Genomic DNA, 24490 nt, shown 5'->3' with positions numbered 1-24490 from the left:
CCTTGTCATCGAATACTACAATGGATTGAAATATAATGCCCATACTACATAAGTAATATTTACAAAATTTGTTGTCCAGTTGCGGTTAGACAATAATTTGAAAAAACAATTAAATACCGGTTAAAAAACAATTATTATATTACCCGACAGGTAGGACGTTTTAAGTATAAAAAAACATAATAGACTTTTTGACAGTAGAACAGACTGTCAAATGTATGTCAAATGACTTCAAATGTAATAATATTTTTTTTTTTTTACAGTAAAAATATGTTTTACTGTATTTTATAAGTGTGCAATTTAATTTCTGTTGTACGGGAACATTTTAGATTTTGGTCAACGTCTCCATTGCAAACGACAGTGTATTTGTTTGTACTAAAACGTTTGTAAGGTTTCTATGCGATATGTTTTTTTTTTTTTTTATAATACATACTCAAACCTACTTACTTGGCACGTGTCGAAAATAAAAAAATAAATCATACCCAGGCCCGGTGTGCGTAAAAATGCCAATAGGCGATTTTTGCAAGCAACCCGCACGTGTGCCTCGGAAAATCGGACGAATTGCATTTACCTCGAGTCTAATTGTTATTATTATTTAGTACACATTTTGCAAAAAGGATGCGAATACACTGTTGTGGGTTATTTCGTAACGGCCAACAGGTTTTTTCGACCGCTATGACGACGGGGTGTGGAAGGTAAAAAAAACCGCATTCCAACCGGTCACTATTTAGATGCGGACGGGTCGTCGTTAGTCAAAAAAATCGAAATGAAAAATGATTATTATTTTTTTTTTTTTTAGACACGGATCGCTGGGGTCGGTCCGTCCCTCCAGACTCCAGAGTTATAGACAAGTAACCTACAAAAAAAAAAAAATTAATTAAATACAAAATACAAGTGACTCGAGAAAAGCGTTTCAATTGCAATAACGTTACACATCAATTGGGCGATAAAATAGGTACAGGTTGAATAAGCCTATACTTTTATACACATTAGAGATAGCTACAAATATTTTGGCCGAGTTGTTCAAAAAAAAAAAAAATCGACTTTTCAATAAAGTTACTTTCGACTATCTTACTAAACTTCTTAACTTTGTAATTAAATTGATAATCAATACATTTGTCTATTTTATAAATTCCAACACATAAATGATACTTCCTTTAATCGACCTAATTAGCACATAAATATTTTAACTAGTCATCCTGTCTTCAGTATTCGGGAATAGACTAGATACACAATTTCAATCCAATAGAAAACGACGAACATTACCAATATATTAATTGTTGATTGACTGTCAGTAACAGCTAACCTAACCTTCCGTTTAAAAATCGTATAATGGTTTTTTTTTTTTTTTTAAATCTCATTGTCTAGAAGTGAAACTGTCGGTTAAGACCTTAATGAACATAATTATTTTCTGTACGAACACCGATTGAATCCGACCTTTTTGGTCGCGCGGGAACGGGTTAAAAAATAATAATCTGTTGTAAACTACTGGAAATAATATTAAAAACGACATGTTTTCGGAAGTAACAACGGCATCGCGTGTAAGGATCGAAGGTGAAGCGCTTTCTAAGACGGTAAATACACCGTGTGTGTGTGTGTGTGCACCCGTGAGTATAAGTTATAATGATGAGTTTATAGTAGAGAAAAAAAAACCAAAAGTCACTAGGGTCAACGGGGTAACGGGATAAGCGTTGGGTTCTTAAGCGATTTTTAATTGTCCATGGTGGCTATACCTTCCACCGGAGCTATCACGGCATATTATCTCTCGTGTCGGTCACAATGCCACAGATACATAGACCCGATGGAATGTCCTGTGTGTGTGTGTGTGTGTGTGTGGCTCGTTGGAGTAGACGGTGTCTGCGATGAGTCATCGCACAATAGTGGTAATAATAATAATAATAATAATAATGTAACTTCTTGGAGATGTCGGCGACCAAAGACAACGGGGCACGATGGGTGGAGAACGTCGAGTACAACAGTTCAAGATCTCAAAGTTCAAAAGGTCTTGAATTGAACAAGATGCTGTGGACGAACACTCTAAGCGCGCAGACACGGTTATAGATTAGAAAAAAAATAACAAGTACCAAGTACACGCTAAATCCGTCCGTCGGACTTTAGAAAACAAAAAAATGCTCTCTAAATACGAAAAAGTTTGCACGGTTTTTTTTTTTTAGGAAAATAATTATTGCTAAATTTCAAACAAAAACAACTTTCAGGATGAACTTTTTTTATCGTCGGTTGAAAACAATTAATTACTAACGAAAAAAAGGTTAGGTTAGGTTAATTTCTAGTATAATAAGAAAATGTAGGTGCATTATTTTTTTAAGCAATTTGCCCATCCAACTCCTCGGCTCGAACAATCGATTTCGATATTGATGTTGAAAATGACAATAATAATATTACAGTTTACGTTTAAAATAATTATTACACACGAATATTATATTGTATTGATCATGTGCGGCAAAAACCGTTAAGCAACATTATCTAGGTCAGTTTAGACGATACATAAAGCGCGTATTGTACACACACAGCCGAACGTCGTATCGTTGTACTTGCATGTGGAAAATTAAAAAAAAAAACACTACTTCGATTAGGAGGTGTGTTTTTTTATTTCCAACGGGCAATGGGTTTTTGTGGCGCACAAGAATATGGAAAAAGTGTCATTACAATAACGGTTTAAGCGAGGGGATTTTTATTAACAATGCGGGTTGTTATTATGAGACAAAATGTGTGAGTAGTAAAAAAAAAACAAGTCAGTTAAAAATTATTGTCAACTATATTGTTATCTCATTGTTGTAATCACAATCTATTTTTTGTCATGCGACTTTCAAGTTTCGGGTCAGAAGATCCGTCGAACTGTTTATAATACTTCTATTGGCAAAACTGAATTTTATAATATTGTTTACTGTCGCAATTTACTTTCGAAGAAACATCTCTTTCTAGGTGTTCTATGAAAAGCACATAATATGTATTTGTAGAGCTCTATCCGGGGCATAGATCCTCCGACAATAGTACATTGACTACGGTATTTTAATATATTAAAGAATTTCAATTCTCACATTCGATTTTTACCGAAATTCATTTATATTTTTATATTTGTGTGCGTCTTAATTATAATAATTTCATTCGGACTCGATAAGAAAATATGAAATCTATTCTTTCAATTATGTTTGGACAAAAAACAATCGCATGTTTTTTACAAATCTCGTCCGCATAATAATATATCTTTCATATCGTTACAAACATATTACCTATTAACTCTATCGATCACTTGCTCTCCCAAGTCTATCTCTTTCTTACACCCTTCTAATCATTAAGCTAAAATTGGGGTGTGTTGAAATTCCTACTCTCGCCGGCAGTTGCTTTAATTGTTACCACCCTTAACACTTTTTGTTTTATCTCGGTGTTTGGACTGTGCTGGATTCTTTTTTTTTTTTAATGTTTTATTTGAACTTCTCGACTACCAGTATTAACAGCTAACCCTCGCAGACGGTACGGCGATTATGATAATTAAAACCGATCAAAAATCGTTTAAACACTCCTCGGGGCTTTGGAAAAAAAAAATAACATTCGGTAGTAAATACAATTCTTTTTTTTTCTCTTTAATTTACTTCGAAAAACCGGTTGTTTCTACGTCTCGGGCTATGGAAGAGATGCGACGGGGTTGTATAACGCAATTATATATATATACATTATACTTGTATATATGTTGTTGATAATAATAATAAAATATTATGAACCCTCGTCGGCGGTGGAGGAGCACCTGCGGAGATGCTCGACCCAGACAGGTGTTCTACCATCAAAATCCACCACCGCTATAATACTATACAAACGACGAGCACACACAACACGTGCCCCTGTTAGGTCTCGGGCAAAGGAGTTATGCCTACCTTGTGGGCTTATAAGAAATTCCCACCAAATTGTTCTGCCAAAACCGAGTCCTGGGCACACTGGATTTCATTAATTTTGTGCAAACGCTGTGAATTAGACGGGGCAAAAAAACATGGTCAAGTCAGGTTTTGATTTTATGTTAGGTAAAGTCTGTGTAAAAAAAAAAAAAATTGACTTTTATAAATCTAAAATATGATTCCGATACCGAAATAGTCAAATTGAAGTTTGTACCTGCACTGCCAACGTGTACTTTTGGGCACTTATCAGGCAAGTATAATACACATAGATGTGTATGTGTGTGGTATTTGATGTCAAAATAGAGAAACCCATCGAGTGAAAAAATCGTTGACAGTAAATCCGTGAAAACGATTATCCGCACGACCCGGTGGATGATTATTATTTACTGTTACCAAACACACACCACGGTGTATTGTTTTTGACTTGGCGGATGAATGCCTTTGGATTTGCACGGTGGAAGCGACGTTACCAAGAATAACCAATAGTATTATGGAAAAGAAACTATGCGATTCGAGTGATTATGTGATTAACTGCGAGGTGAACGAACAAACAACGCAAAAAAAAAAACGTGTAAACGCACATTGAAAATGATTAACCGTTACAAATTATTGTCAAAAATAAACATGTAAAACGCTGTCAACGGCTTTAGAGACAGCTTTAGTCGCAAAAAAATTTACTCTCTTTTTATACAACAAAAATAACCTAATAATATTATAAAGGCTACTATACCGCCTGAACGCGTTATTTATAAAAATTATTATCTCTTCTGTTAACGCCTCGGATTTACAAGTATTTTTTTTTTTTTTTTGTAACATTTTTTTAAATTTGCCACGTTGCAATACATCACACGGCAACGGCTGAAAAAACGACAATAATAATGTTATCGTTCGTCACCTTAAAACGGGTAACATAATATCCTACGGGGAAAAAAAAAAAAATGAAAACACCGTAACCCGTTTGATATGCGCCGCTTGCTGAGATAAATAGATGATAATATTATGTTTAAATATTATCATAATATGAGAGCAGTTGTTGTTTTTCCGCTCTTCGTGTTAGCTGCTTGGAAATGATTTTATTATATCACTGTAATATGCGCATAATAATTATTTAAAAACATTTTTTTTTAAAAAAAGTCCCGTTAACCGCCCAGGACTACTTACTAATATGTATTATATGGAATCGAGTTGGCCGTTCGCGCGGATAAAGATCTGACATTTAAATCAAACTTGGTCGGCGATCGAGATCAACAGCCTCTCGGAAAATGTTCACCCTCGTCGATCACAACAACTAGTTTAGACGGTCACAAGTTCTCAACCAATCGCATTGGGTGTGGCCATAATGGTCGGTTTGCCAGTCATTTAACTGGGATTTTCGGCGAACGAACATGTCCTAATGAATTTCTTCTTGGTTGAAAACCTTTCGAATTCCTACAAGATGCGCGAAAGGCAACAAATTGTCACAATTAGTTTTATATGGAAAGCCACTCGCGCGATTACTACTTTAATAACAATTATTGTTGTCGATGATAGATTAAACGAATACCTTTATAATGACACTATATACTACACTATATTACTATACTGGTATGGCGATAGAGAGCCGCGTGTCCATCCGGAGTGCATGCAATGGCGACCGGTAGCGAAAGTCTGGAATCAACCGAAAGTGGTATAGTTGTCAATACACTGTATTATTATCATTATTATCGTTATCCTACTAGTGTTAAGAGTCGCACAAACGGTGAGTAAAATATGATTTCACCGATCGGAAAGCATCTCGAAACGGAGTGGTTTTGTGGAGAAAAAACAAATTTGCGCCAAACCGATATGCGTGCCGGTAATTATATTATAATATACAAAACGACCTAGCGTTTCCCACGACGCGTCCGAACCGTTGCATATATATATATGTATAGCCTGTGTGTCATCTAAACCAATTATATTCATATTACCTGGATACAACCAGTGGCTTCCACAATCAACGTACTGACTCGGCACAAGGCAAATAATAAATTCCCACAACCCCATAAATAGTAGTTCTAAGACAAAATATGGCAACAAACGTTAGCAATTATAATGGGCTAAGAGTAACAATATGGACATGCAGGCTTGGGGACGGGGTTGGTTATTTGCTATAATTTCTTCCTGAGCGCATCAGGTTAATCCACCGTGTAACTATTGCGTTATGATGTTGATGACAATAATAATAACAATAATATTGTGTCGGTTAAAAATTAATTTGCGCTTCCGATGGAAAGTGTTTGACGCCAAGCCGCGGTCTTGCGGAACACCTCAGGGCGTGTCGTCTGGGCAGCATTCGGCTGTACAATAATAACAGATATATTATTATACGTATATTTCCCACAAGCTCGGTCGACGTTATTGTTATGTTTATTATGATCGTCATCATCAAATCGAATCGGTTCGGTTTAGAAACGGATCGCCGGGTTTTACGCAATAATTAACGGCGTTTAATCGAAACCCAGAAATCCGTTTCGAAAAATCGACATCCGGTTAGGTTAGGCTGACCTAACCTGACACACTGTGCGACCTGGCGTGAGCCTAGCAAGTCCAAGTGTGTCCAGACATCATTCGCATCAAGTTGAATTGAAATATCTGAAAATTATTTAAACTCGACCTAACCTAACATGGTCGGTTAAAATCGCATTGCTCGCCACTGACTTGGTCACAAGAACCGTATATCATTTGATCGACAAGGTTTACTCGTCATTTGGTTAGTTGAGATAATAATAATCAATCATTGTCAAGCTTCCCTGTATTTGTCGCAGTGTTTCAACTTGACCTAACCTAAGCAGTCCTGCCTAAACCGCCGTCAGTGATAGTGCCAAGAACTTGTTCCTTTTTACACTCCTTTAAGAAAAATTCATTATTTCCTATAATTACTTATCCAACTAGCATTTTCGGTTCCTCTTTCCTGGAAACCTCGCCTCACCTAATCTAATCTATCTAACCTGACCTCACACTGCTATTAATTAACATGCACATATCTCTCCACGATTAATTTGTGGTTTTTGTTTTGATTGCAAACTACCATATTACAACTTTATATAAACACATTTTTATTAGTACTAAAATATAATTAGTCATAAATTGGCTAACGAGTTAGAATTAATTACCTTGATAATATTGTAATGAATACAATTTCGTTAATTAACATTTTGCTCATCTCCACAAGAGTATTGACTCGGTGGACAAAAGCACTTGGTTTTTTTTACTACATAATATGCATACAATGATGTGAGAATAATATAACTAATGGTATAAAATATAAATTATTCAAACCGGAGTGTTTTTTTTTTTAACTACAATTAGTAAATATTCAAGTATTTAAAACAGCCTGGGGGTTCTTTTTCTTCTTATAATTTTTTTTTATGTGCATCACAACAGCTGTAATTCAATTAATTTCAATTCACACGGGTTATCCATTATGTTATAACAACAGCGCAATCATCGGTGGTCGTTGGACGTTGGTTATACCGAAAATGAACTAGGTATTGCAACTCAACAACATGTATAAAACCTCTGGCACCGTGGTAGGACAACAAAATATTACTGCCTTTTTTATTTTGTCAAGTCATCTCGTCAATAGCACATCGCACCGTTGTTAGCGACCACTGCAAGAATGAAGCAGCAAACGAATATAAAATTGTATTTGTTTTGGTGATTACATTAGTTACAATATCAGAACTATCTTGATGAGTTTCTTTCGGAATCGCATATTATATTAATTGTTTAACAATGTTATAATATTTAAAAGTGTCTCTGGATGAGCATCATTTAATAGGGTTGCCATTCTTCTTGAATTTGTACATTTTCTGACTTTCCCAGAGAGAAAATCCTAATAATATATTCCCATACCAAAAAATATTGTTTTATTCATTATTTAAAAAAAAAAAAAATTGAAGAGCCAACAAAAAGAGTTAGCATTAAATCTAAATCTAATTCTAATTTCACTACTTTCTCCACGCTTATGTAATCCAAAATAAATAGTTATTATTGCTCTATTAGTATTAATAATCTGGTTAGATAGCTGATAACTGGATTAAAACAGGACCACCTTCTAAAAAGGGTCCCGTCGGAATAAAGGGACATTTTGCTCGAAAAAAAGGAACAATCTCGTTTTTAACGGGACGTTAAATAGATGATTAGGTGATAGTTAGGTTAGGTCAGGCCATAGTTAGGTTAAGTTAGGTTAGGTTTGGTCAAGGGTCATAGTTAGGTTAGGTTAGGTTAGGTTTGGTCAAGGGTCATAGTTAAGTTAGGTTAGGTTTGGTCAAGGGTCATAGTTAGGTTAGGTTAGGTTTGGTCAGGTGATAGTTTTTGTTGTGTATTTTGTACACGGTCAAGTTAAGGGTTGCAACTGTACAACTACGAGTTCCTGATCCAATTCGTAGACGAGAGGTAGTCATCATCGTCGTCGTTTTAATATACAAATATAATATTCCGCCACCTAACCCAACCCAACCTAACATACCGGTGCTTTTTCCACCGGGGGCGTCGGGTCTCTTGCGGGGTTCGAGCACCCGAGTACTGGCGTTAAAGGCGGGGGGGGGAGGTTTTTATAACTATATATATATATTTTTTTTTATAAAAAATACTTAATCGGGTAAATTCCCCGGCGCCGGTGAACCGTGTGTGTGTGTGTGTGTGTGTGTGTATCAGTGTGTAGACGAACGGGGAGACCGCGCGGGCCCGTACTCTGTTGGTGGCGAAGGACGAGGAGGCCAATGCCGGTGGTGGACGAGACGGCGGTGTGGTGGTGGAGAGACGGCGGCGGCGGTCGAGAGGCGCGCAACACACATGGCCGCCGGCAGCTACGCGGCTTCGGGATTTTAATGGTGCGTCTGGACGGGGGCCGGATCGGCGCGGCAGTCCGTTGCCGGTAACTGGTTACGCGTGATCGTGCGGCGCGCACACACTGTCTGTGCGGATTGACCGTCGATTTTCGTTTTTGTCAATATCGATATATATTATTACCCCTCCCCCCCCCGCGTGTGTGTGTACACGACGCGGCCGCCGTGGGTCCGTGTGATGGGACCAGCCCCGGAATAAAATTGTGAAAAAAAAAAATTAACTTAAAAAATTATATCGCCTCAACTGTCGGTCGGGTCTTCCGTAGTGTATGTGTGCGCGCATGTGTACGCGTGTGCGTGCGTCTCGGCGAGTGTATTTTTATTAAATACAACCGCGGTGTCGTTGATGTGCGCCGGCCGTCGACCGCCGTCATGTTCGGTTCGATCATCAATCGTTTCCACGCGTTCTCGCCGGCCACCTCGCCGGTGACGTCGCCGAAAATGTCCCGGCGCAAGTACAAGAGCCCCGCTCACCGCCGCAGTCTCAAGGACGAGTACAGGGACGTCCAGTCCGAGCCCGAAGACTGCGGCGCCGGGGACGTGGCCGCGACCGGCGGCGGCGGCGGCAAGTCCAAGAACCGCAGGAAATCCGCTCTGAACAAGTCCAAGTCGACAGCCCGGCTGGACATATCCGCGCCCGCCGCCCTGCTGTCCTACCGCGACGGCACAAAGTCCATGGGACGGCTCGACGGTCTAAAACAGGTTCATACGATACATTTTATGTCTTATAATAGTATATCGCATCATCGTCTTATGTTGTATTCCCGTATTTGAGGTACATGTGCACGCGCGTTGAGATTGGGTTGTCTTTATTTTTAATTTGTTTTCGGTTTTCGTTCTTGTAATCGAATTCCATTAAACCAAAAAAAAAACACTACAAAACAACTTGTTTTGACTGACCACTTACCTTACCTAACGTAAAAAATCACTACAAATCTAACTGAAAAAGATCACAAAAACCCAACTTCTACCGACTGACCTAACCTAACCTAACTTTTTCCCGACTCTTTCGCGGTATAAACCTAACCTGACCTAACTCAATGCATAAAGTTCCCGTATAAAGGTCGAACAGCTAGCCATCGATATCACCTCTCCGTGTTCGCTGGTGTACGACCGAGACGAGCCGCGCAGTCATCTGACAAACGTACGACGACGACGGTGGTGATAATGATATTATTATCTATTACGAGAAAATACCTACGAGTTGCCGTCTCAACTACACACAACCCGTACAGAGGTAATACCTCGAATTATAATGCACGAGAACCGGTCGACGTGTCACGAATCACGAAATAATCTGTTAAAACGTTCCTAGGCCGACGGAAACAACACAACGCACGTCACACAATGATATAATGATAATATGATAATTTACACGATATTATCATGTGGTGTGTGTGTGTGTGTGTGAAAAATATGATCTTTCGCTTGTTTTTTTTTTTTCGAGAAAACAAAAAGCCCCCCCGCGCTCCCCTCGTTAGGGATAATGTCGTTTGTAGGCTACAATACAGTCGTTTTCATTATTATTGTTTTTTTTCTACGCCCAAGACAGCGTCGTCGACGGCCAAACAAAGGGTACACGCATAAGATTACATATCCCGCCGATGACCCGACGAGGGAAACGTCATGCGTGCCGCCCGTAAACGAGTCGGGTAGTGAGAGAGAGAGAGAGAGAGAGAGATAGAGAGACGAGTGGATATTTTTTTTCTTATGTGGAGCAATGCGGGGGAAAAAAAAATAAGAAATAAGAAAAATACAGACGCAATTTGTCCGAGCTGTGTTTCCAGCTCGTCGTCGGCCCGACGACGTGTTGCCCGCGACACGAGATAACGCCACGAAATAACGTTTGAAATGTCGTCAACGAAGCAAAAATTAGCTATGATTTATGTATGTATGTAAGATTTATCAAGTACAGCGCACGATCTGTGGCCAGTCCAGATCGACGGGACCGTGACGAGCCGAGACGGTTCACACAGAGACAGAAGACGGTCGGGGCAAAACCCTTTGAGCGACCACTGTCGTGGAATTGCACGTCTTCGGTTTGGCCAAATGTAATGGCCCGTGTGCGAGCACCGCACAATGTACGCTGGTCGGCGGTGACGCCATAATAAACCGGCTTCGGCGGTAGGTATCGAATTTTACGACTGCCCGCGTGTACGTTTACGACTGCCACCGCCTCGGAGTGTACATTACAGCCTGGTCACACTTAACCCCTTGAGTACGACCGCCGTGAACCGTATCGGTATGCCAAAAAAAAAAAAAAAAAAAAAAAAAACAAGCCAACGCGGTAGAAACAGGGCCGTTACACTTTGTCCCACCGGAGAACGGACCCGCGCAGACCACGACGACAGCACGGTTTAGATAAAACCAAACAGTGCACCTCGTTGTAAAGCAATGGATTTTCGATTGGTTTACTCTGCCGAAAACGTACACTGTTACAGTAATACTGATAAGAACTATACTTGTTGATTGACGATTGTCGATGGTGGTAACATTGCGTACGATTGATATCAGTATTTCTGTGACCGCGCCGTGGTACTACCGAGGATGATCTTTTTCATTTTTTGATCACGCTGACCTGAGAGTATACAAATCTCTGGCGATACGTAGGTGCCGCTTGCAAACGAAACTGGTGGACTACTTGGGCTTTTTTTATACGAGCGAGCCGGATTACAGCGTTTCCGTACGGATTCGTTTTTATCTCGCAAATGGTTTTAACATCACTTTCGAGTGCATTACAAACATTCGGGTCGTTTCGAAAGTGGTGTGCTAATTTTATGGTTGACGTTTTTCTGGAGAACAATTCTTCTACACTGCAATCAAACCTTTTGAAGTTTTTGAAAATCAAATAGCTACTGTGCCAAAGTTTGGTGTACAATACAACCTTTTCTATAATGACAGACGTTAAACAGGTAGGTAGCCGCGTGGTGGCTTTGTCTGTGTGTGTGTGTGATTATAATTGGTGTAGACGATAAACGTTGTTGCTGACGGTAAGCCGTGAATATAAGAAATAGAGACCGGCCGGGTTCGGACGACGTATAATGCTGTGTGTATATTAATTAAGTGTATAGGTACGAGATGAAACTTGTTTTGCAAAAAGTGTGTTACCCGGGGTCGGCCGTTTCGTATTACTGTGTGGAGTCGTTTTAATTTTTTTCATTTTTCGCAGCGCTATTTCCCCCTCGACTGTGCACCACGGGTGAATGTCTAATGTTGTTATCCGTATGCGTGCAAGCGAGGCGGAAGCGCAGGAAATCCAACAAGTCATTAAAATATATATATCGGACGCTAAAAAAAAAACGGCTAATTGACACGCGTAATAATTATAATATTATAATAAATGTAAAAGCAAAAAAAGGTTAATTTTTTTTATTACTCTTAAGTAAAATTTACTGACGGCGCGCGTTGCCACGATGAATGTAAAGTGATACTCTGTTCGAGGCATTAAGATAAAATGTAACTACATTTATAATACGTTCAAGCGTTATCGTTTCATCAAGAGTTATGCCGCTGTTATTTTGGCATGCTTGTACTAGACCGGCTGGAATGCGAATCACACGTCTCGCATATTATTATAGCGTGCTTCCTGCTTACTTAGCAGTGTCACTCTTGGGGCTGTGTGGATTCTGTTTACTTGATAAACGGCCGTCACCTGACAAAGATCAACCATGTTGACGACGCCGTTGTTGTTTCTTTAAACATATTTTTTAATTTTTTCGGTCGTATCGCTATTTTATAGGCGTCGTTCCAAACATTTTTTTTTTGTCACACAGCTCCGGCAGGTTAACGAGCCACTGCGAGGACGAGGTGTGGCTCTGTTTTATTGTCTTTGGAGCGCACGCGAAATGAATTGAACGCCAGCATTGTTCGCCTCGTGTGTGTGTGTGTGTTAAATACAATATTTAGTATGCCGTTTGCCGTCGTGTATTGTGTTTTTCGTGTGTTTCACTTGTGTCAGCCTGAACCACCAACATAATAATAATAATAATGTACCGACGGTAGTCCGTCGTTCAGCTCACTCGACCGCACGTCGACTAACCGACCACCGGGATATTGCTTGCAGGGCTTCCCCCTGTCGTTGGCGTCGAAACCAATAAGTCATAGTCAGCTGCTGCTGCTGCTGCTGCTGTTCTTAAGATGATAAACTCCAGTGAGCCGGTGTAACGGTTGTGACTAGACAGGTGTCTCTCGTCAACCGCGCACCGCACCGTTCGTTTGACTTCGCCAAAAAGAAACTGTGTCCGCTCGACGTCTCCGTTGTCAGAACGTTAACGCAACAGACATTCCTCCTAACCTAACCGAACATTTCAATGGCGTTTCCAGAGGCTTTTGGGCACAGCAAGTGTGTGACGCAGCAGAGGGCATTGATGGTCCTCGCAAAAGCTGAATCTGTTCGCTTTGTAGTTCAGTGTCTACCCGGAGAGATGACGGATGACGTTTGGAGTTCTTCAAAACGTCTAACCCTAAGGACCGGCCCGGAAAACACGACTTAAGTCGTCAAAACCGGCCATACAAGCTATTGTTCAGACGGACCTTATTACGGATCGTAATCGTTTCACGCCAATTGGTTTCCGACGAGTGTTTTCATAAAATGCCAATATTCGTGGCCGCCCGAGGTACCTGCTTGCACGTAACCGGACAAACGACCTTGGATCCTTGGGGTTCAGGGGTTCAGTGGGTTTTTGTTGCGCGTCCAGACGGCGGGGAGGTGGAGTTTTGGGTTTTCGGGAAGAGGCGTGTACGCTTGATTGTGTGTGTGTGTGCATTTCTACAGAAGAGGTATAAGAGTATGAAACGAAAAAAAAACAAAAAACACACGTCTGCCACTCGACGTGCCCGCCTCCTTAGATCCGTGATATGTGCTGCTCTTCTTTCCACCCCAATGTAGATAATATTTAAGACAATTTTTTTTTTGTTATAAATTAGCAGCCCCGGGCCGTGTACTTTCGGATTCATATGTTTTATCGTCCACCGAAGAAAACACCACAAAGAACCTTTAAAATATTGTAGTTATGTGTGCACAACATCGAAATATGTACATCATAAACTGAAATATATAATAATATAATCCTCATAAATCAAGATCAATTACACCAACGAGTGCTTGCTGATTTATGGGCGGCGGCGGTTATCTGTGGTATGATGCTGCTGCTGCTGCTGCTGGCGTTTGTTACTGAACGTGGGAATATTGAACTGGTCGTCGAGAAAGTCGATTTTTTAATTTTTCTACACAATAATAATAATAATAATAATAATATGATATTATACGAAACGGGCGAGTTTAGACGGTACACGAGAAATGTGAAAACCGCTACCGCTGGGTTTTTTTAAAAATGCAAAAGTAAATTAATTCATACTACACGAGACGCATCGCGCCGGTGTGTAAAGGATTATGACTAATGGATTAAGAAATTTGTATTTCATCACGCGACGACGGTTTAAGTCGGACCTGAGGCCGGAAACACGAAGACCAAAATACATTAAAGCCAATACTAGTAGCCAAAAGTATCTGTCGAGTGTTTTCGCTGTTTATATTTTTAAACCGTTTGAAACGAAAATATCCAACACTCGAGTGACGAACAACATATGATCTTATTTTTCACAATATAATATACTGAACAACGTCACAATTATTTATGTGTGCATTAGTGAAACGCAAACTGATTTTTAAATCTCTCCGTTCGGCTGGCCAGCACGTTTTATTATCGTTCGTTTGGGACGAATGACGTCGAAGGGATCGTAAAACACAATAATAATTGCTTTTCTGGCTGGGTTTGTTTTTTTACCGGAACCGAATTTTTTCGGACAAGTGTGACTGACGAACAAAAAGGCGGGAAACCTATTTGAACAGCCAGAGCCTGATTTAGACATTTCAAACCACAAGGCAACCCTTATTGGTTATTCGATCAAAGAGCGTGTAATTAAAGTGAAGGCCCATTGGCGTAACTAGAGGGGGGGGGGGCTGAGGAAATTCGGACCTTTTCAAAAATACTGAGAGCTCCCTCGGAATTTTTAATAGAAAGACAATAAACCTTACTCGGGGAGCTGTGCCCGATTGGTTGCCGACATGTTTTTCAAAGCTTGAACTTCAGTTTTGGCGGCTAAAGGCTTACCGTGGAATCCGCCGTCGACGAATTTTGTTCACACCGTTCAACATGTTTTACCCACAACCACCATACACGCATAATAATCTTATTTTTTTCCCCGTTTCCGTTTCTACTACAATAACGATTATGCTTTTAACGGCCGTGACCCAACAATCCACATGACACTGGATGCTTACTCGAGACACGTGCGTACGGCCGACGTTCACAACAATAGTCGGTAACGTACATTACATTACAATATTATTATGATAGCCAGACATAGCATTGCAATGCAACACGATAATAATTATGAACAACTACTGCTCGGAGATCACGAGTCTCGCCATCAAGACCAAGTCTTGGGATTCCGTCGGTATGGGAAACAAAAATTCCTAATCGTTTGGCGCACCTTTGCCATTGCATATACTGGTAGCCTAAGTCAATGTGCAACCTATCCCAACGGCGGTGTTGGCAAATGCAATATTTATGATGGTAATCCGTTGGATTGCGGTTCGACGGCCTTTAATAATGTTGTTTTCGACCGTCTTGTCGTGCCCCGAAGGATATGGCCACAGTGAAAGTGTTTGGAGACGACGACCAAGAGTGATTCAATCTAAGCACCACTGCTAGAACGGCGACAAATACAACAACGACGTTATAATAATAATAATATTATAAAAGAAGATTAATATTATTATTATTATATCGGTTTACCATTAAAGATTAACAACATAACGACGAAGATGAATGTGATCTCAAGGTTTTTTTTGTATTCTCTTTATTTCACTTTTTATGATTGACGTATACGCCTATTTTATATACTTATATATATGTATATACATTTTTTTCCATTATTATTATTATTATTATTATTCTCAATAAGGTTCATCTTTTGACGCGCACGCAGAAGGTCGACGACGGCAAATAATAATTATTGTCAAAATCTAATTAACTCCTTGTTATTTGAGATGCGCACATCAATGCGGTCAATATGGGGATTTTTTGTGATTAGGTACACACACACACACGTGTCGATGATACACATATTGTGCCTGTAGTATTATTATTATTATTATTACTTTAGTGATTACGCCATCCCCATTGTGGCGTTAACGACCAACAGAGGATCGCACGTGATTTTCTTTTTCCTCACACGTGTCGTTGGCGGGAAAACGCACAATCCGATTCACTTGTAATACACGGATAATAAAATATATATATATATATATAATAATATAACGCTGTAGTATAGGAACGTTTTTTTCCATCCAAATCGATCTGGCGGTTTTTCGAACGGATTGTATGTGTGTGTGTGTGTGTAAAAGCACACCGAAGGATTAGGCTGGAAACGTGATTCCGACATTAACAGCAGCTGTAGTATTTTTTTTTTTTTTATTATTATTAAATCAACGGCTAAATAAAAAAATGTTTTCGACCGAAAACGCACCCGAATCGTGATCGAGTCGAGTCGATGGCGTTGTTATGGATGGATCGTGATAGTCATCTATAATATTATTATTATACCCATTTATGTGGTGTGTTCACCGCCAAACGATTGCTGCAAAACAATTTTCGAGCTGGCAACCGGGCGACACGCCTTGAATTTCGTCCAATTAAATCCAATCAAAGAGATAAAAAAAATAATAATAATTAACCACTGTTGGGCTGCCCCGTTACCCAAAATGAGTGGTATTATTATCAAAATGATTATTGAAATCGTTGTAGAGCAGCCTAAGCCATATAGCCCCGTTGATTTCACCCACTGTTGTCTTAGCTCTTGTGAAAACTCTTGTAAGTTCTACTCGTATCCGATCGGATGTAATTCCGTACGTTCAGTTTCTCTATGTAGGTACGTCGACACTGACCAATGCAACAATTATTATGCACTTATCGAATGTGTGTGTGTGTGTGTGTGCACGTACACTTTCACTCCAGAATCGTCGATAAGACGACACAGTATAAACCCACGGGACCAGAATAATATTGTCTTCTCTTCTCTGTTCCGTACATGTACTACTACTAACGCAGACCGCAGCTTTGCAGATAACAACCGACCTGTTGTGTGTTTGGCTAATTAGACAATTTTCCAAATCTTTGTCCGGCCAGTTGCCGTGCCCGCGATACACATAATGATGCAGCTACAATTATATTATTGTTGGCTACAAACATCATCATGTGAAAGTCATGTGCGTATAATATGTGTACCTATACATATTTTACAAAACACTACTACTACTACTACTACTACTACTACTACAGCTGCACACAAACGTCAAAAGACGGTCGCGAGTGAGAGTAGTCTATAGTGTCTGGGTGTAAGTTTCTTGTACGCGATATAAGAGTTGTGTCGAGAAGAAAAAAAACTCGTTTTTATCGACGCCGGCAAACCCCCTGGACAAGTGAACGAGTAGGTACACACACACACACCACTGGTGCAACGTAATCGCTCTTTTTTATAAATATTATTATTATGTCCGAAGCTTCGCATAAAAAAAATAAACGCATTTTTTGGCACTGTACGAATATTATTATTACCACCATCATCCGCCCACTACAACTGCACTTGTGCCTCATAAAAATAATAATATAATACAATCTACAACCGGGCCCAACCATGTATTTTACAGCATTATTCTTGTAACTGTGTTCGGTGCAAGTAAGTCTCGCGTACATGGCGCAACCGTACCACTCGGTGTTTGCCGGCGAATGTGTGTGTGTGTGTGTGTGTTATAATAATATGTGGTCGTTTCGTAATTCGAATATAATATATTCTATATGATATTATTATATTGTATTATTAGTATCCACGCGAGACGGACAACTTCTTGGAGAAAAAAAAAAGCGCCTTAGCCCAGCGTGATACGGGCGACGGGTATTGTTTCACCGTGGCCGATAACCTCTCCCTGTCGGTCCCGATCAGCGCCCGGACATTCTTAATAATACTATATTATTGTGTGCATCGTACACTGGTATTTAGTTGTGTGTGTATAGTATCCCCGGGGCCATCGTCGAAAGGATGTATAACAAATAAAATGGTGTGGGGGGGGGGGGGTGGAGAGCCCACAATGCTCTGGTCCTCCGTGTGGTTTTTGAAAAACGTTTCGGTTGATTGACCTCCCCCGAAGGGACGACCATAGATTATACTTTATGAGTATGTGGATATTTGCACGGTGCATCAAGAAGGACTGGAGCATTGAACAGTCTGCCAAAAAAAAAGCTGTTGGTAAGCATCCACCGAAAGTTCTAGACGGGTAGCAAAAAGAGAATCAATCTTATTCTTATCACAAAAGTCAGGTCAGGTTAACCGCATACCACCTTTGCTATCTCCACCCCCCTGACTTTCTGGTTTACAATGTTATTTAGGTAATTTAACATTTTTATCATCATCATCATCATCATCTTAGAACCCCTGACCACCTCAACGGCGACGGCAACAATAGTCTGTAAATGATTACAAGGTTCGATTACAATAATATCATACATCCAACATGTATTTTTTTTTTCTTGTATTATTATACCTCACTACTAGTGTAATTATTAGGAATGTTTCTTACCTGTTGCACACACACACACACACAAAATACACATAACATATAATTAACCGTACAACGGGATTGCGCATATTGTTCGGTGGCATGCAGTGCCAGCGATTGAACTCTAAAAAAAAAAAAAAAAATCGTGAGCGAACAGACCTATAGACCTTTTTTATTTTTTTTTTTACACTCCTAATTCGTTTGTTTACATACAAATAGGCCAATTTGTATATAATAAACGTTGCTGCAGTGTTACATAGGTCGGACGCCCACGCGAATTTCTGCTCTGGCACCGTTAAATACTTTTTTATTATAACACACACACACACACACACAGTGCAGTAGATAATATGGTCGGATCACGATCGCCGCCGCATTCTATACAACATATAATATAATATATTGTATTGTAATAATAATAATAATAAAAATACATACATAACATTATATTTTGCTTATATGCACAGTGTTAACGATACACATTGTAGTGTACTGTAGAGTCGCACACGTTTATAGAAAAGTAGTAAAGGATATTTGCGTTATTTATGTTTTCATAGTCTGCTGCGCGTGTACGGCATGCGTCCAGTGTGAAACTATACCCGGTGATAATTATCCAGCTGGCTTGACAGCTCTTTGTAATTTTTTTTCCATGCCTGTAAAAAAAACCCCACTGGTCCCTGTATAATTTATTGTAATTTTGTTATTGGCATCCTTGGCATGGATTCGCTCGGCCTCGGCATTTCGGCGTTCAGGTAATATCAATGTTATCGTTGCAAATGATCCATGTACGATTTTTATTCCCAGCCACTTCCAATGAGACCTTTCGTGGCAATCAAACAAACGGGCGTTGCCCTCTGGATTGACCCTTTTTTATGTTATCATATATAGAGTACCAATCGCCTAACAACGAGGAATTTTTTTTTTCGCTTGTGTGGCCGTACTGGTTTTAGTCCTTCTGTTTACTTTACCATCGCATACAAGCTAGTATAATATGTTAGTTCATCTCTTTTTATAATATCACTCTGTGGTCTGACCCGTAGAGTAAAACTAGAGCTGTAATATAATAATAATAATATAATGCCTTGTACTCGGCAACGAAGTACGAAAGAAGGCGAGCGACAGTGTGACCACTTACTACAGCACAGTGTCGCCCTTGTCGCAATTGTATAGATCGAAAGATTAATTAAAGTCGTCCAACGCACAATTATTATTGTACGTACAAATGGGCAGGTTTTCAATTAACAGCTACTACTATTGTTGTGTTCAACATTAAGACCCAAACGCCATTTGCTACCGTGTTTCTTTTTAGCCGCTGGAATATTGTAAGTGCAGTACTTACTTGTGTGTTTGCTCGCAATGAGAACCACAACCAATCAGCAGCGCGTCGGACCGGCACGAGCCGACGCTGCCAACGACTTAAACGTCCGTCAAAATCCGTGTACATCTATTTAACTACTTGACTTGCCGTGTAAACAGCATATTATAATAACAGATTTCCACGAAAGCGCTCCTTGAAAAAGCCATTACGCGGAAACCGGCGTACGTTAATGACCGGTAATTATTTTTTATTGACATTTAGATGTGACGTTGTTATTGTATAATGTCCTCTTGTACATGTATACCTACGTCTAAGTACGCCTATAAAAACACGATAGGACTCTGTACGATAACAGCTGATATCCGCCGCCGTTCGTGGCCAACAAAATATGATTATTATTATTACCCACTTCCTACTGTTTTCTACTCGAACGGATCACCGCTAAGTATGTTTGGACAGTGGCGAAAATACCCACTTTTTGGGTAAGGGGACAGGGTGAGGGTTGGGGAGCAGTGGTGTGCTACACGGTGGAGGGGCGAAGATATTTTTCTTTTGCATACGGACGGATTAACCGGTTCCTCGGGTTCGGGACAACCGATTAATGTGTGTGTTGTTTTCCATCGACATATAACCTACATACCGCCCGCGACCTTGCGTTTTTTTTTTTACATTTACCGCATTAGCATAATCGCTTGTCGCAGCCTCGCGGGGTTCCGAAAAAAGTGATTAAAAAAAAAATAATAATAATAAAACAAATTTTCGCATGATCCGCACACGTTGACACTTTGACCCGGACGGCCCAGTTTTTTTTTTTTTACAGTCACAACATAACAGTCTGCTACACTGTACTTACTGTGCGGTGTATGGGATATAATAAAATATGTTTTTTTTTTTTTAATCTTATTATCTTTGTATCTCATTCGGATGCGTTAGGTTGCGGCCCGCGTTTGTGTGTTTATATTGTTTGTTGTGCCACGTGACCTAGAAAGCTGGTGTGTACGATAGTAATTATTACACTACGGCCATTGTGCGCTGGGCCGGGCGTTTTGTATATTTTAATTAATTATATTTCATCTAAGACAACCGTCTCGGGAGATGCACCCAACCTGTACTGTACGGTTTGTAGGTAGCTCGTTCGCGGCGGCGGGCGCCTCCGAGTGTGTAATTATTACTAAAATATTTTTAATAGTATTGAAACGGGCGCGACGATTTTCACTCAACGTCTCGCGAGCCGAGCTAGTTTTTTAGTATTGAAATAAATGTAAAAAATGGGCTTTGATAAAACGCTCGTGCACTCGTTGTTAATTAATGCGGTATGTTGTGTGTGTCGGATGATAATTCACGTGGCGTTATCCGTGCACGAGGTCGGTCGACTTTCGCCGGTAACATCCAAGGACTTGACGTCGCCACGATGGGTGTCAAAACTCGGCAAGTCCCGCCCGCTTCGTGTAAAGTGTTTGGCACGAGTGCGGTGGAATTGATCGGTTTGTTGTGTTTTTCAAAAGCAGTAGGGTACCGTGAGATTGTAATAATATTCTTGTCGAGTCCATCTGGTCGCAGACCAACAGATACAACGGCGCTGCCTTCGTTTGTCGGAAAACAAGTTCGGTTTTACATATACCGAACAACATCCCTTCTCCGGTCTGAAGACTTAATTAAGACAAAAATATGTAACCCGACGGTTCCTGGTGAGATTGTGCAGCGCCCACGCTCATCGCACACCTTAACCGACGAATGCTCATTGTACCGACGTATGGTGCGTCAGATAATGGCGAACATGATCTATGCCAACTATTGCGGAATTAGTAAAACATTCGTCCGCATGTTCTGCGTGTGAATCACCGGATATTCACTGTGCAACCGGCTTGAATATAATGTGTAATTATCGATCGCAACTTGGGCGTGTTAATATGCACTGTATGACGTGTACCCGCACGGTTCGGGTATAAAACGCACATTTAACATAATATAATCTGGTCTAGTGTGGTGTACGACAGTACTTTCTAAAATAATCCACAAACGTTTATATTATGCTCCGAACCGGCGACGGCCTGTACCCATCTATCTCAACATAATATGTAATACAACCGCCACTGGAGCTTCCACTCATCGACCTCGATAATTTTCCTACGCTAATTATCGCCAAAATATCTCATCGTCAACAATGTAAAAAAAAAAAAAAAAAAACAATAGACAAAAAAATTCACCAAGTCGTTCCGGAATTTATTTGATTGACAACGGACGGACCATTATATAGTATACCTACAGTGGTTATCGAAAAAACACTCTTGACTGGGCCAACCGTGTATAATATTAATTTTATGCAGGTTTCTTTTTTCAAAAATAATTAAATGTACAACGTCGTTGAGCGTGTGTGATGAACGTTCAGAGCTCAAATTCCACGTCTCCACGATGGTGCTGTATGTGTGTATGGTAGACAAACTAAAATTATTAAATAGTAGGACAAAAAACTCGTTTGTCACAATAATAAAAAAATATAATAATAAATAAAATACAAAGATACGACTACGAAAACTATAATACGGTATTATTTAAGACTTTTTTTTTTTTTTTAAGAAACTCTTGTGTCGTGTTTTAAATTATACAAAAATCCGGAAACCCATCTATACCCACGTGCGTTGTACATTGTCAGATTATATTAATATCAAGCGTTTTAACGAAAAATATGTCCGAGGTGTATACCACACATATTGGTCGGTGACCTGTCGACCAGTCATCGAGTCCTAGAGCAAGGTTAAATTGTGTTGTACCATACTTGACCGAAAAAAGACATCTCCTCCCGCGTTTTTGATTTGTAAAACAGTTCCATGGCGGGATTACGCAGGATCTTATGACCGGACAACGACTTCCCCTAACAATCAGTGGCGGATACAATGGAGGGTGGCATTGTCAACGTTGCTTGTCGCCATGATTGAAGTCACTGTCATCTGACAAAACGTGTGATCAATGTGGAATAAATGCGGTATAGGAAAGGAGGCTCGTCTGTGTGAACTGTATTGGATGTTGCGCTTGTATTTTCGGACAAACAACGGAGAACGCATGCGTTGTTGTTGTGTTTGTCTATATTCCGTCCCATTGGTTTCGGATGCTAGTCCGGGGAAATATCGGTGCCAAAAACCGGATATCCTATGTATTATAATATAATTGATAGTAATGCGTTTTTCGGTGGCACTACACGTGCGGAAACTCATCGGAGCTCATATCCTGCGCCCTTCGTCATCTCCGGTCGTGTTGTGTCTGCTAAAAAAAAAAAAAAAAATAATAAAACATTGAAACGTCAACGCTTTCGGTGGTCGCCCACTTGTGCGTGCAACACCGCACAAGCGTCGCCGGTTTGTTGTTCGGCCATCGACAGTGGATTTTTGTCATCATGTTAGTGTTTTTTTGTACGGATTTTTTTTTTTTTTTATATATATACACTTGACAACTACTGCGAATACACGGCGACGTCGACCAAGGCAGAGGGTTCATCATCGTCGACCGGCGCCGCGTACGTGACAATCGCCGAGGCCCGTTAGGTTTTGCACGGTCAACGGCAGCAGAAGCAGAAGCAACAGCGACTAGCAGCTACGACAATAGCAGAAGCAGCTATATGTATGTCTTATAAATATATATATATATATATAATAAGATGTCGAGTGACGGACGACCAGACCGAACGCGGGCGGATGATGTGTATATTCGTTGGTCCTAGCCAAAAAAAAAAACGACGTTTGTCCGAACGAGACGAATCCCGAGGGACGTTTAAAAATCCCGTACGACACAACGGGGATACTGGGAACCGTTACCGGTGGTTCCAGATAACTTGTCACGGCGGCGGCCGAGTATTATTATTATTATTATTTACCGAAAAGATCAACAAACCTCGAACCGAAAACCAAATATTCTGCGGTATGATACACAACATATAACTTATCAGTTATCGTATAACAATTTTAGTTAATTTGTTGATATATACTTGTGTAATATAACCGATAAGGGTGATATTGTGCCGTGTTTGAAGAGTTATAAAAGAAAGTGTTTGTCTAATAACAGAATAGTAAAAACTAGTTAGGTATACACCAAGTGATAAACGCCGCCGTGCCCAGTCATCAGGCAACGACCGCACTGACGATGCCACTTGAAAACTCATCCGGAACATCTTCGAGATGATCTAACAGCTGACTCCGGAGGCTCTCCTGCTATCGTCAACTACGTGGAATCTGTTATTGGGATGAATATAAGAAATTTCATGTCGCCATTTTCGCGTTACACTTTCAGTTAGAGATAAGAGATAATTGATAAGATATTAGAAATGTGATAAGAGATAAGAGACGAATTAAAAGTGATAAGAGATAACATATCCGTGTTTATAAATGATTTCCCGTGGTGATAACTAGGTATTCTTTTGGAAACGGAGTTGCGCAACCCCAACGACTATTATTGTTTCAGCGGTTTGATTAATCGAGCCGTACGGTATAAAAAAATATCATGTTATATTGTACCGGCCGCGTTATGGCACAACAGGTGCGTATAATAATAATACAGCAGTGTCGCACAGCACAGTTGAAAGACACGCCGGGCATGAAACCGGGAAAAAAAAATAATCCGGACCATACACAAAACGTCGTCGGCGGACGACAATAATCGGTTGCAGGAGAAATATCTGTGCGGTGACAGCTGACGCTCTGCCACACAACACTGTGTATGTATATATATATATATATATATATATATATATATATATTAATAATAAAACGTTATATGGGAATACAAT

The 24490-nt window shown here is 40.0% G+C and overlaps 1 protein-coding gene across 3 annotated transcripts in view; it reads left to right on the top strand.

Annotated features, from left to right (window-relative positions):
• Positions 1–24490, top strand: part of LOC126847021 (rho GTPase-activating protein 20-like) — a 187524-nt gene that overhangs the window by 94294 nt on the left and 68740 nt on the right. The window contains exon 1 of one of the 3 annotated variants that reach the window (XM_050586974.1): positions 8802–9478. The exons of the other annotated variants lie outside the window; for them this stretch is intronic. Within the exon in view, the coding sequence (XP_050442931.1) occupies positions 9149–9478 (330 nt within the window). The 5' untranslated portion in view covers positions 8802–9148. Of the gene's footprint in view, positions 1–8801; positions 9479–24490 lie in introns of those variants that run through there. 3 annotated transcript variants of the gene reach the window in all.

The sequence above is a fragment of the Adelges cooleyi genome, unplaced genomic scaffold (assembly GCF_023614345.1).
Source record: "Adelges cooleyi isolate 19-005CV unplaced genomic scaffold, UGA_ACOO_1.1 ACOO_flye_CR_arks_rails_tigmint_CR_PRNA_9, whole genome shotgun sequence".
Classification (NCBI taxonomy): Eukaryota; Metazoa; Arthropoda; class Insecta; order Hemiptera; family Adelgidae; genus Adelges; species Adelges cooleyi.
This window is presented reverse-complemented; position numbering and strand designations above follow the sequence as displayed.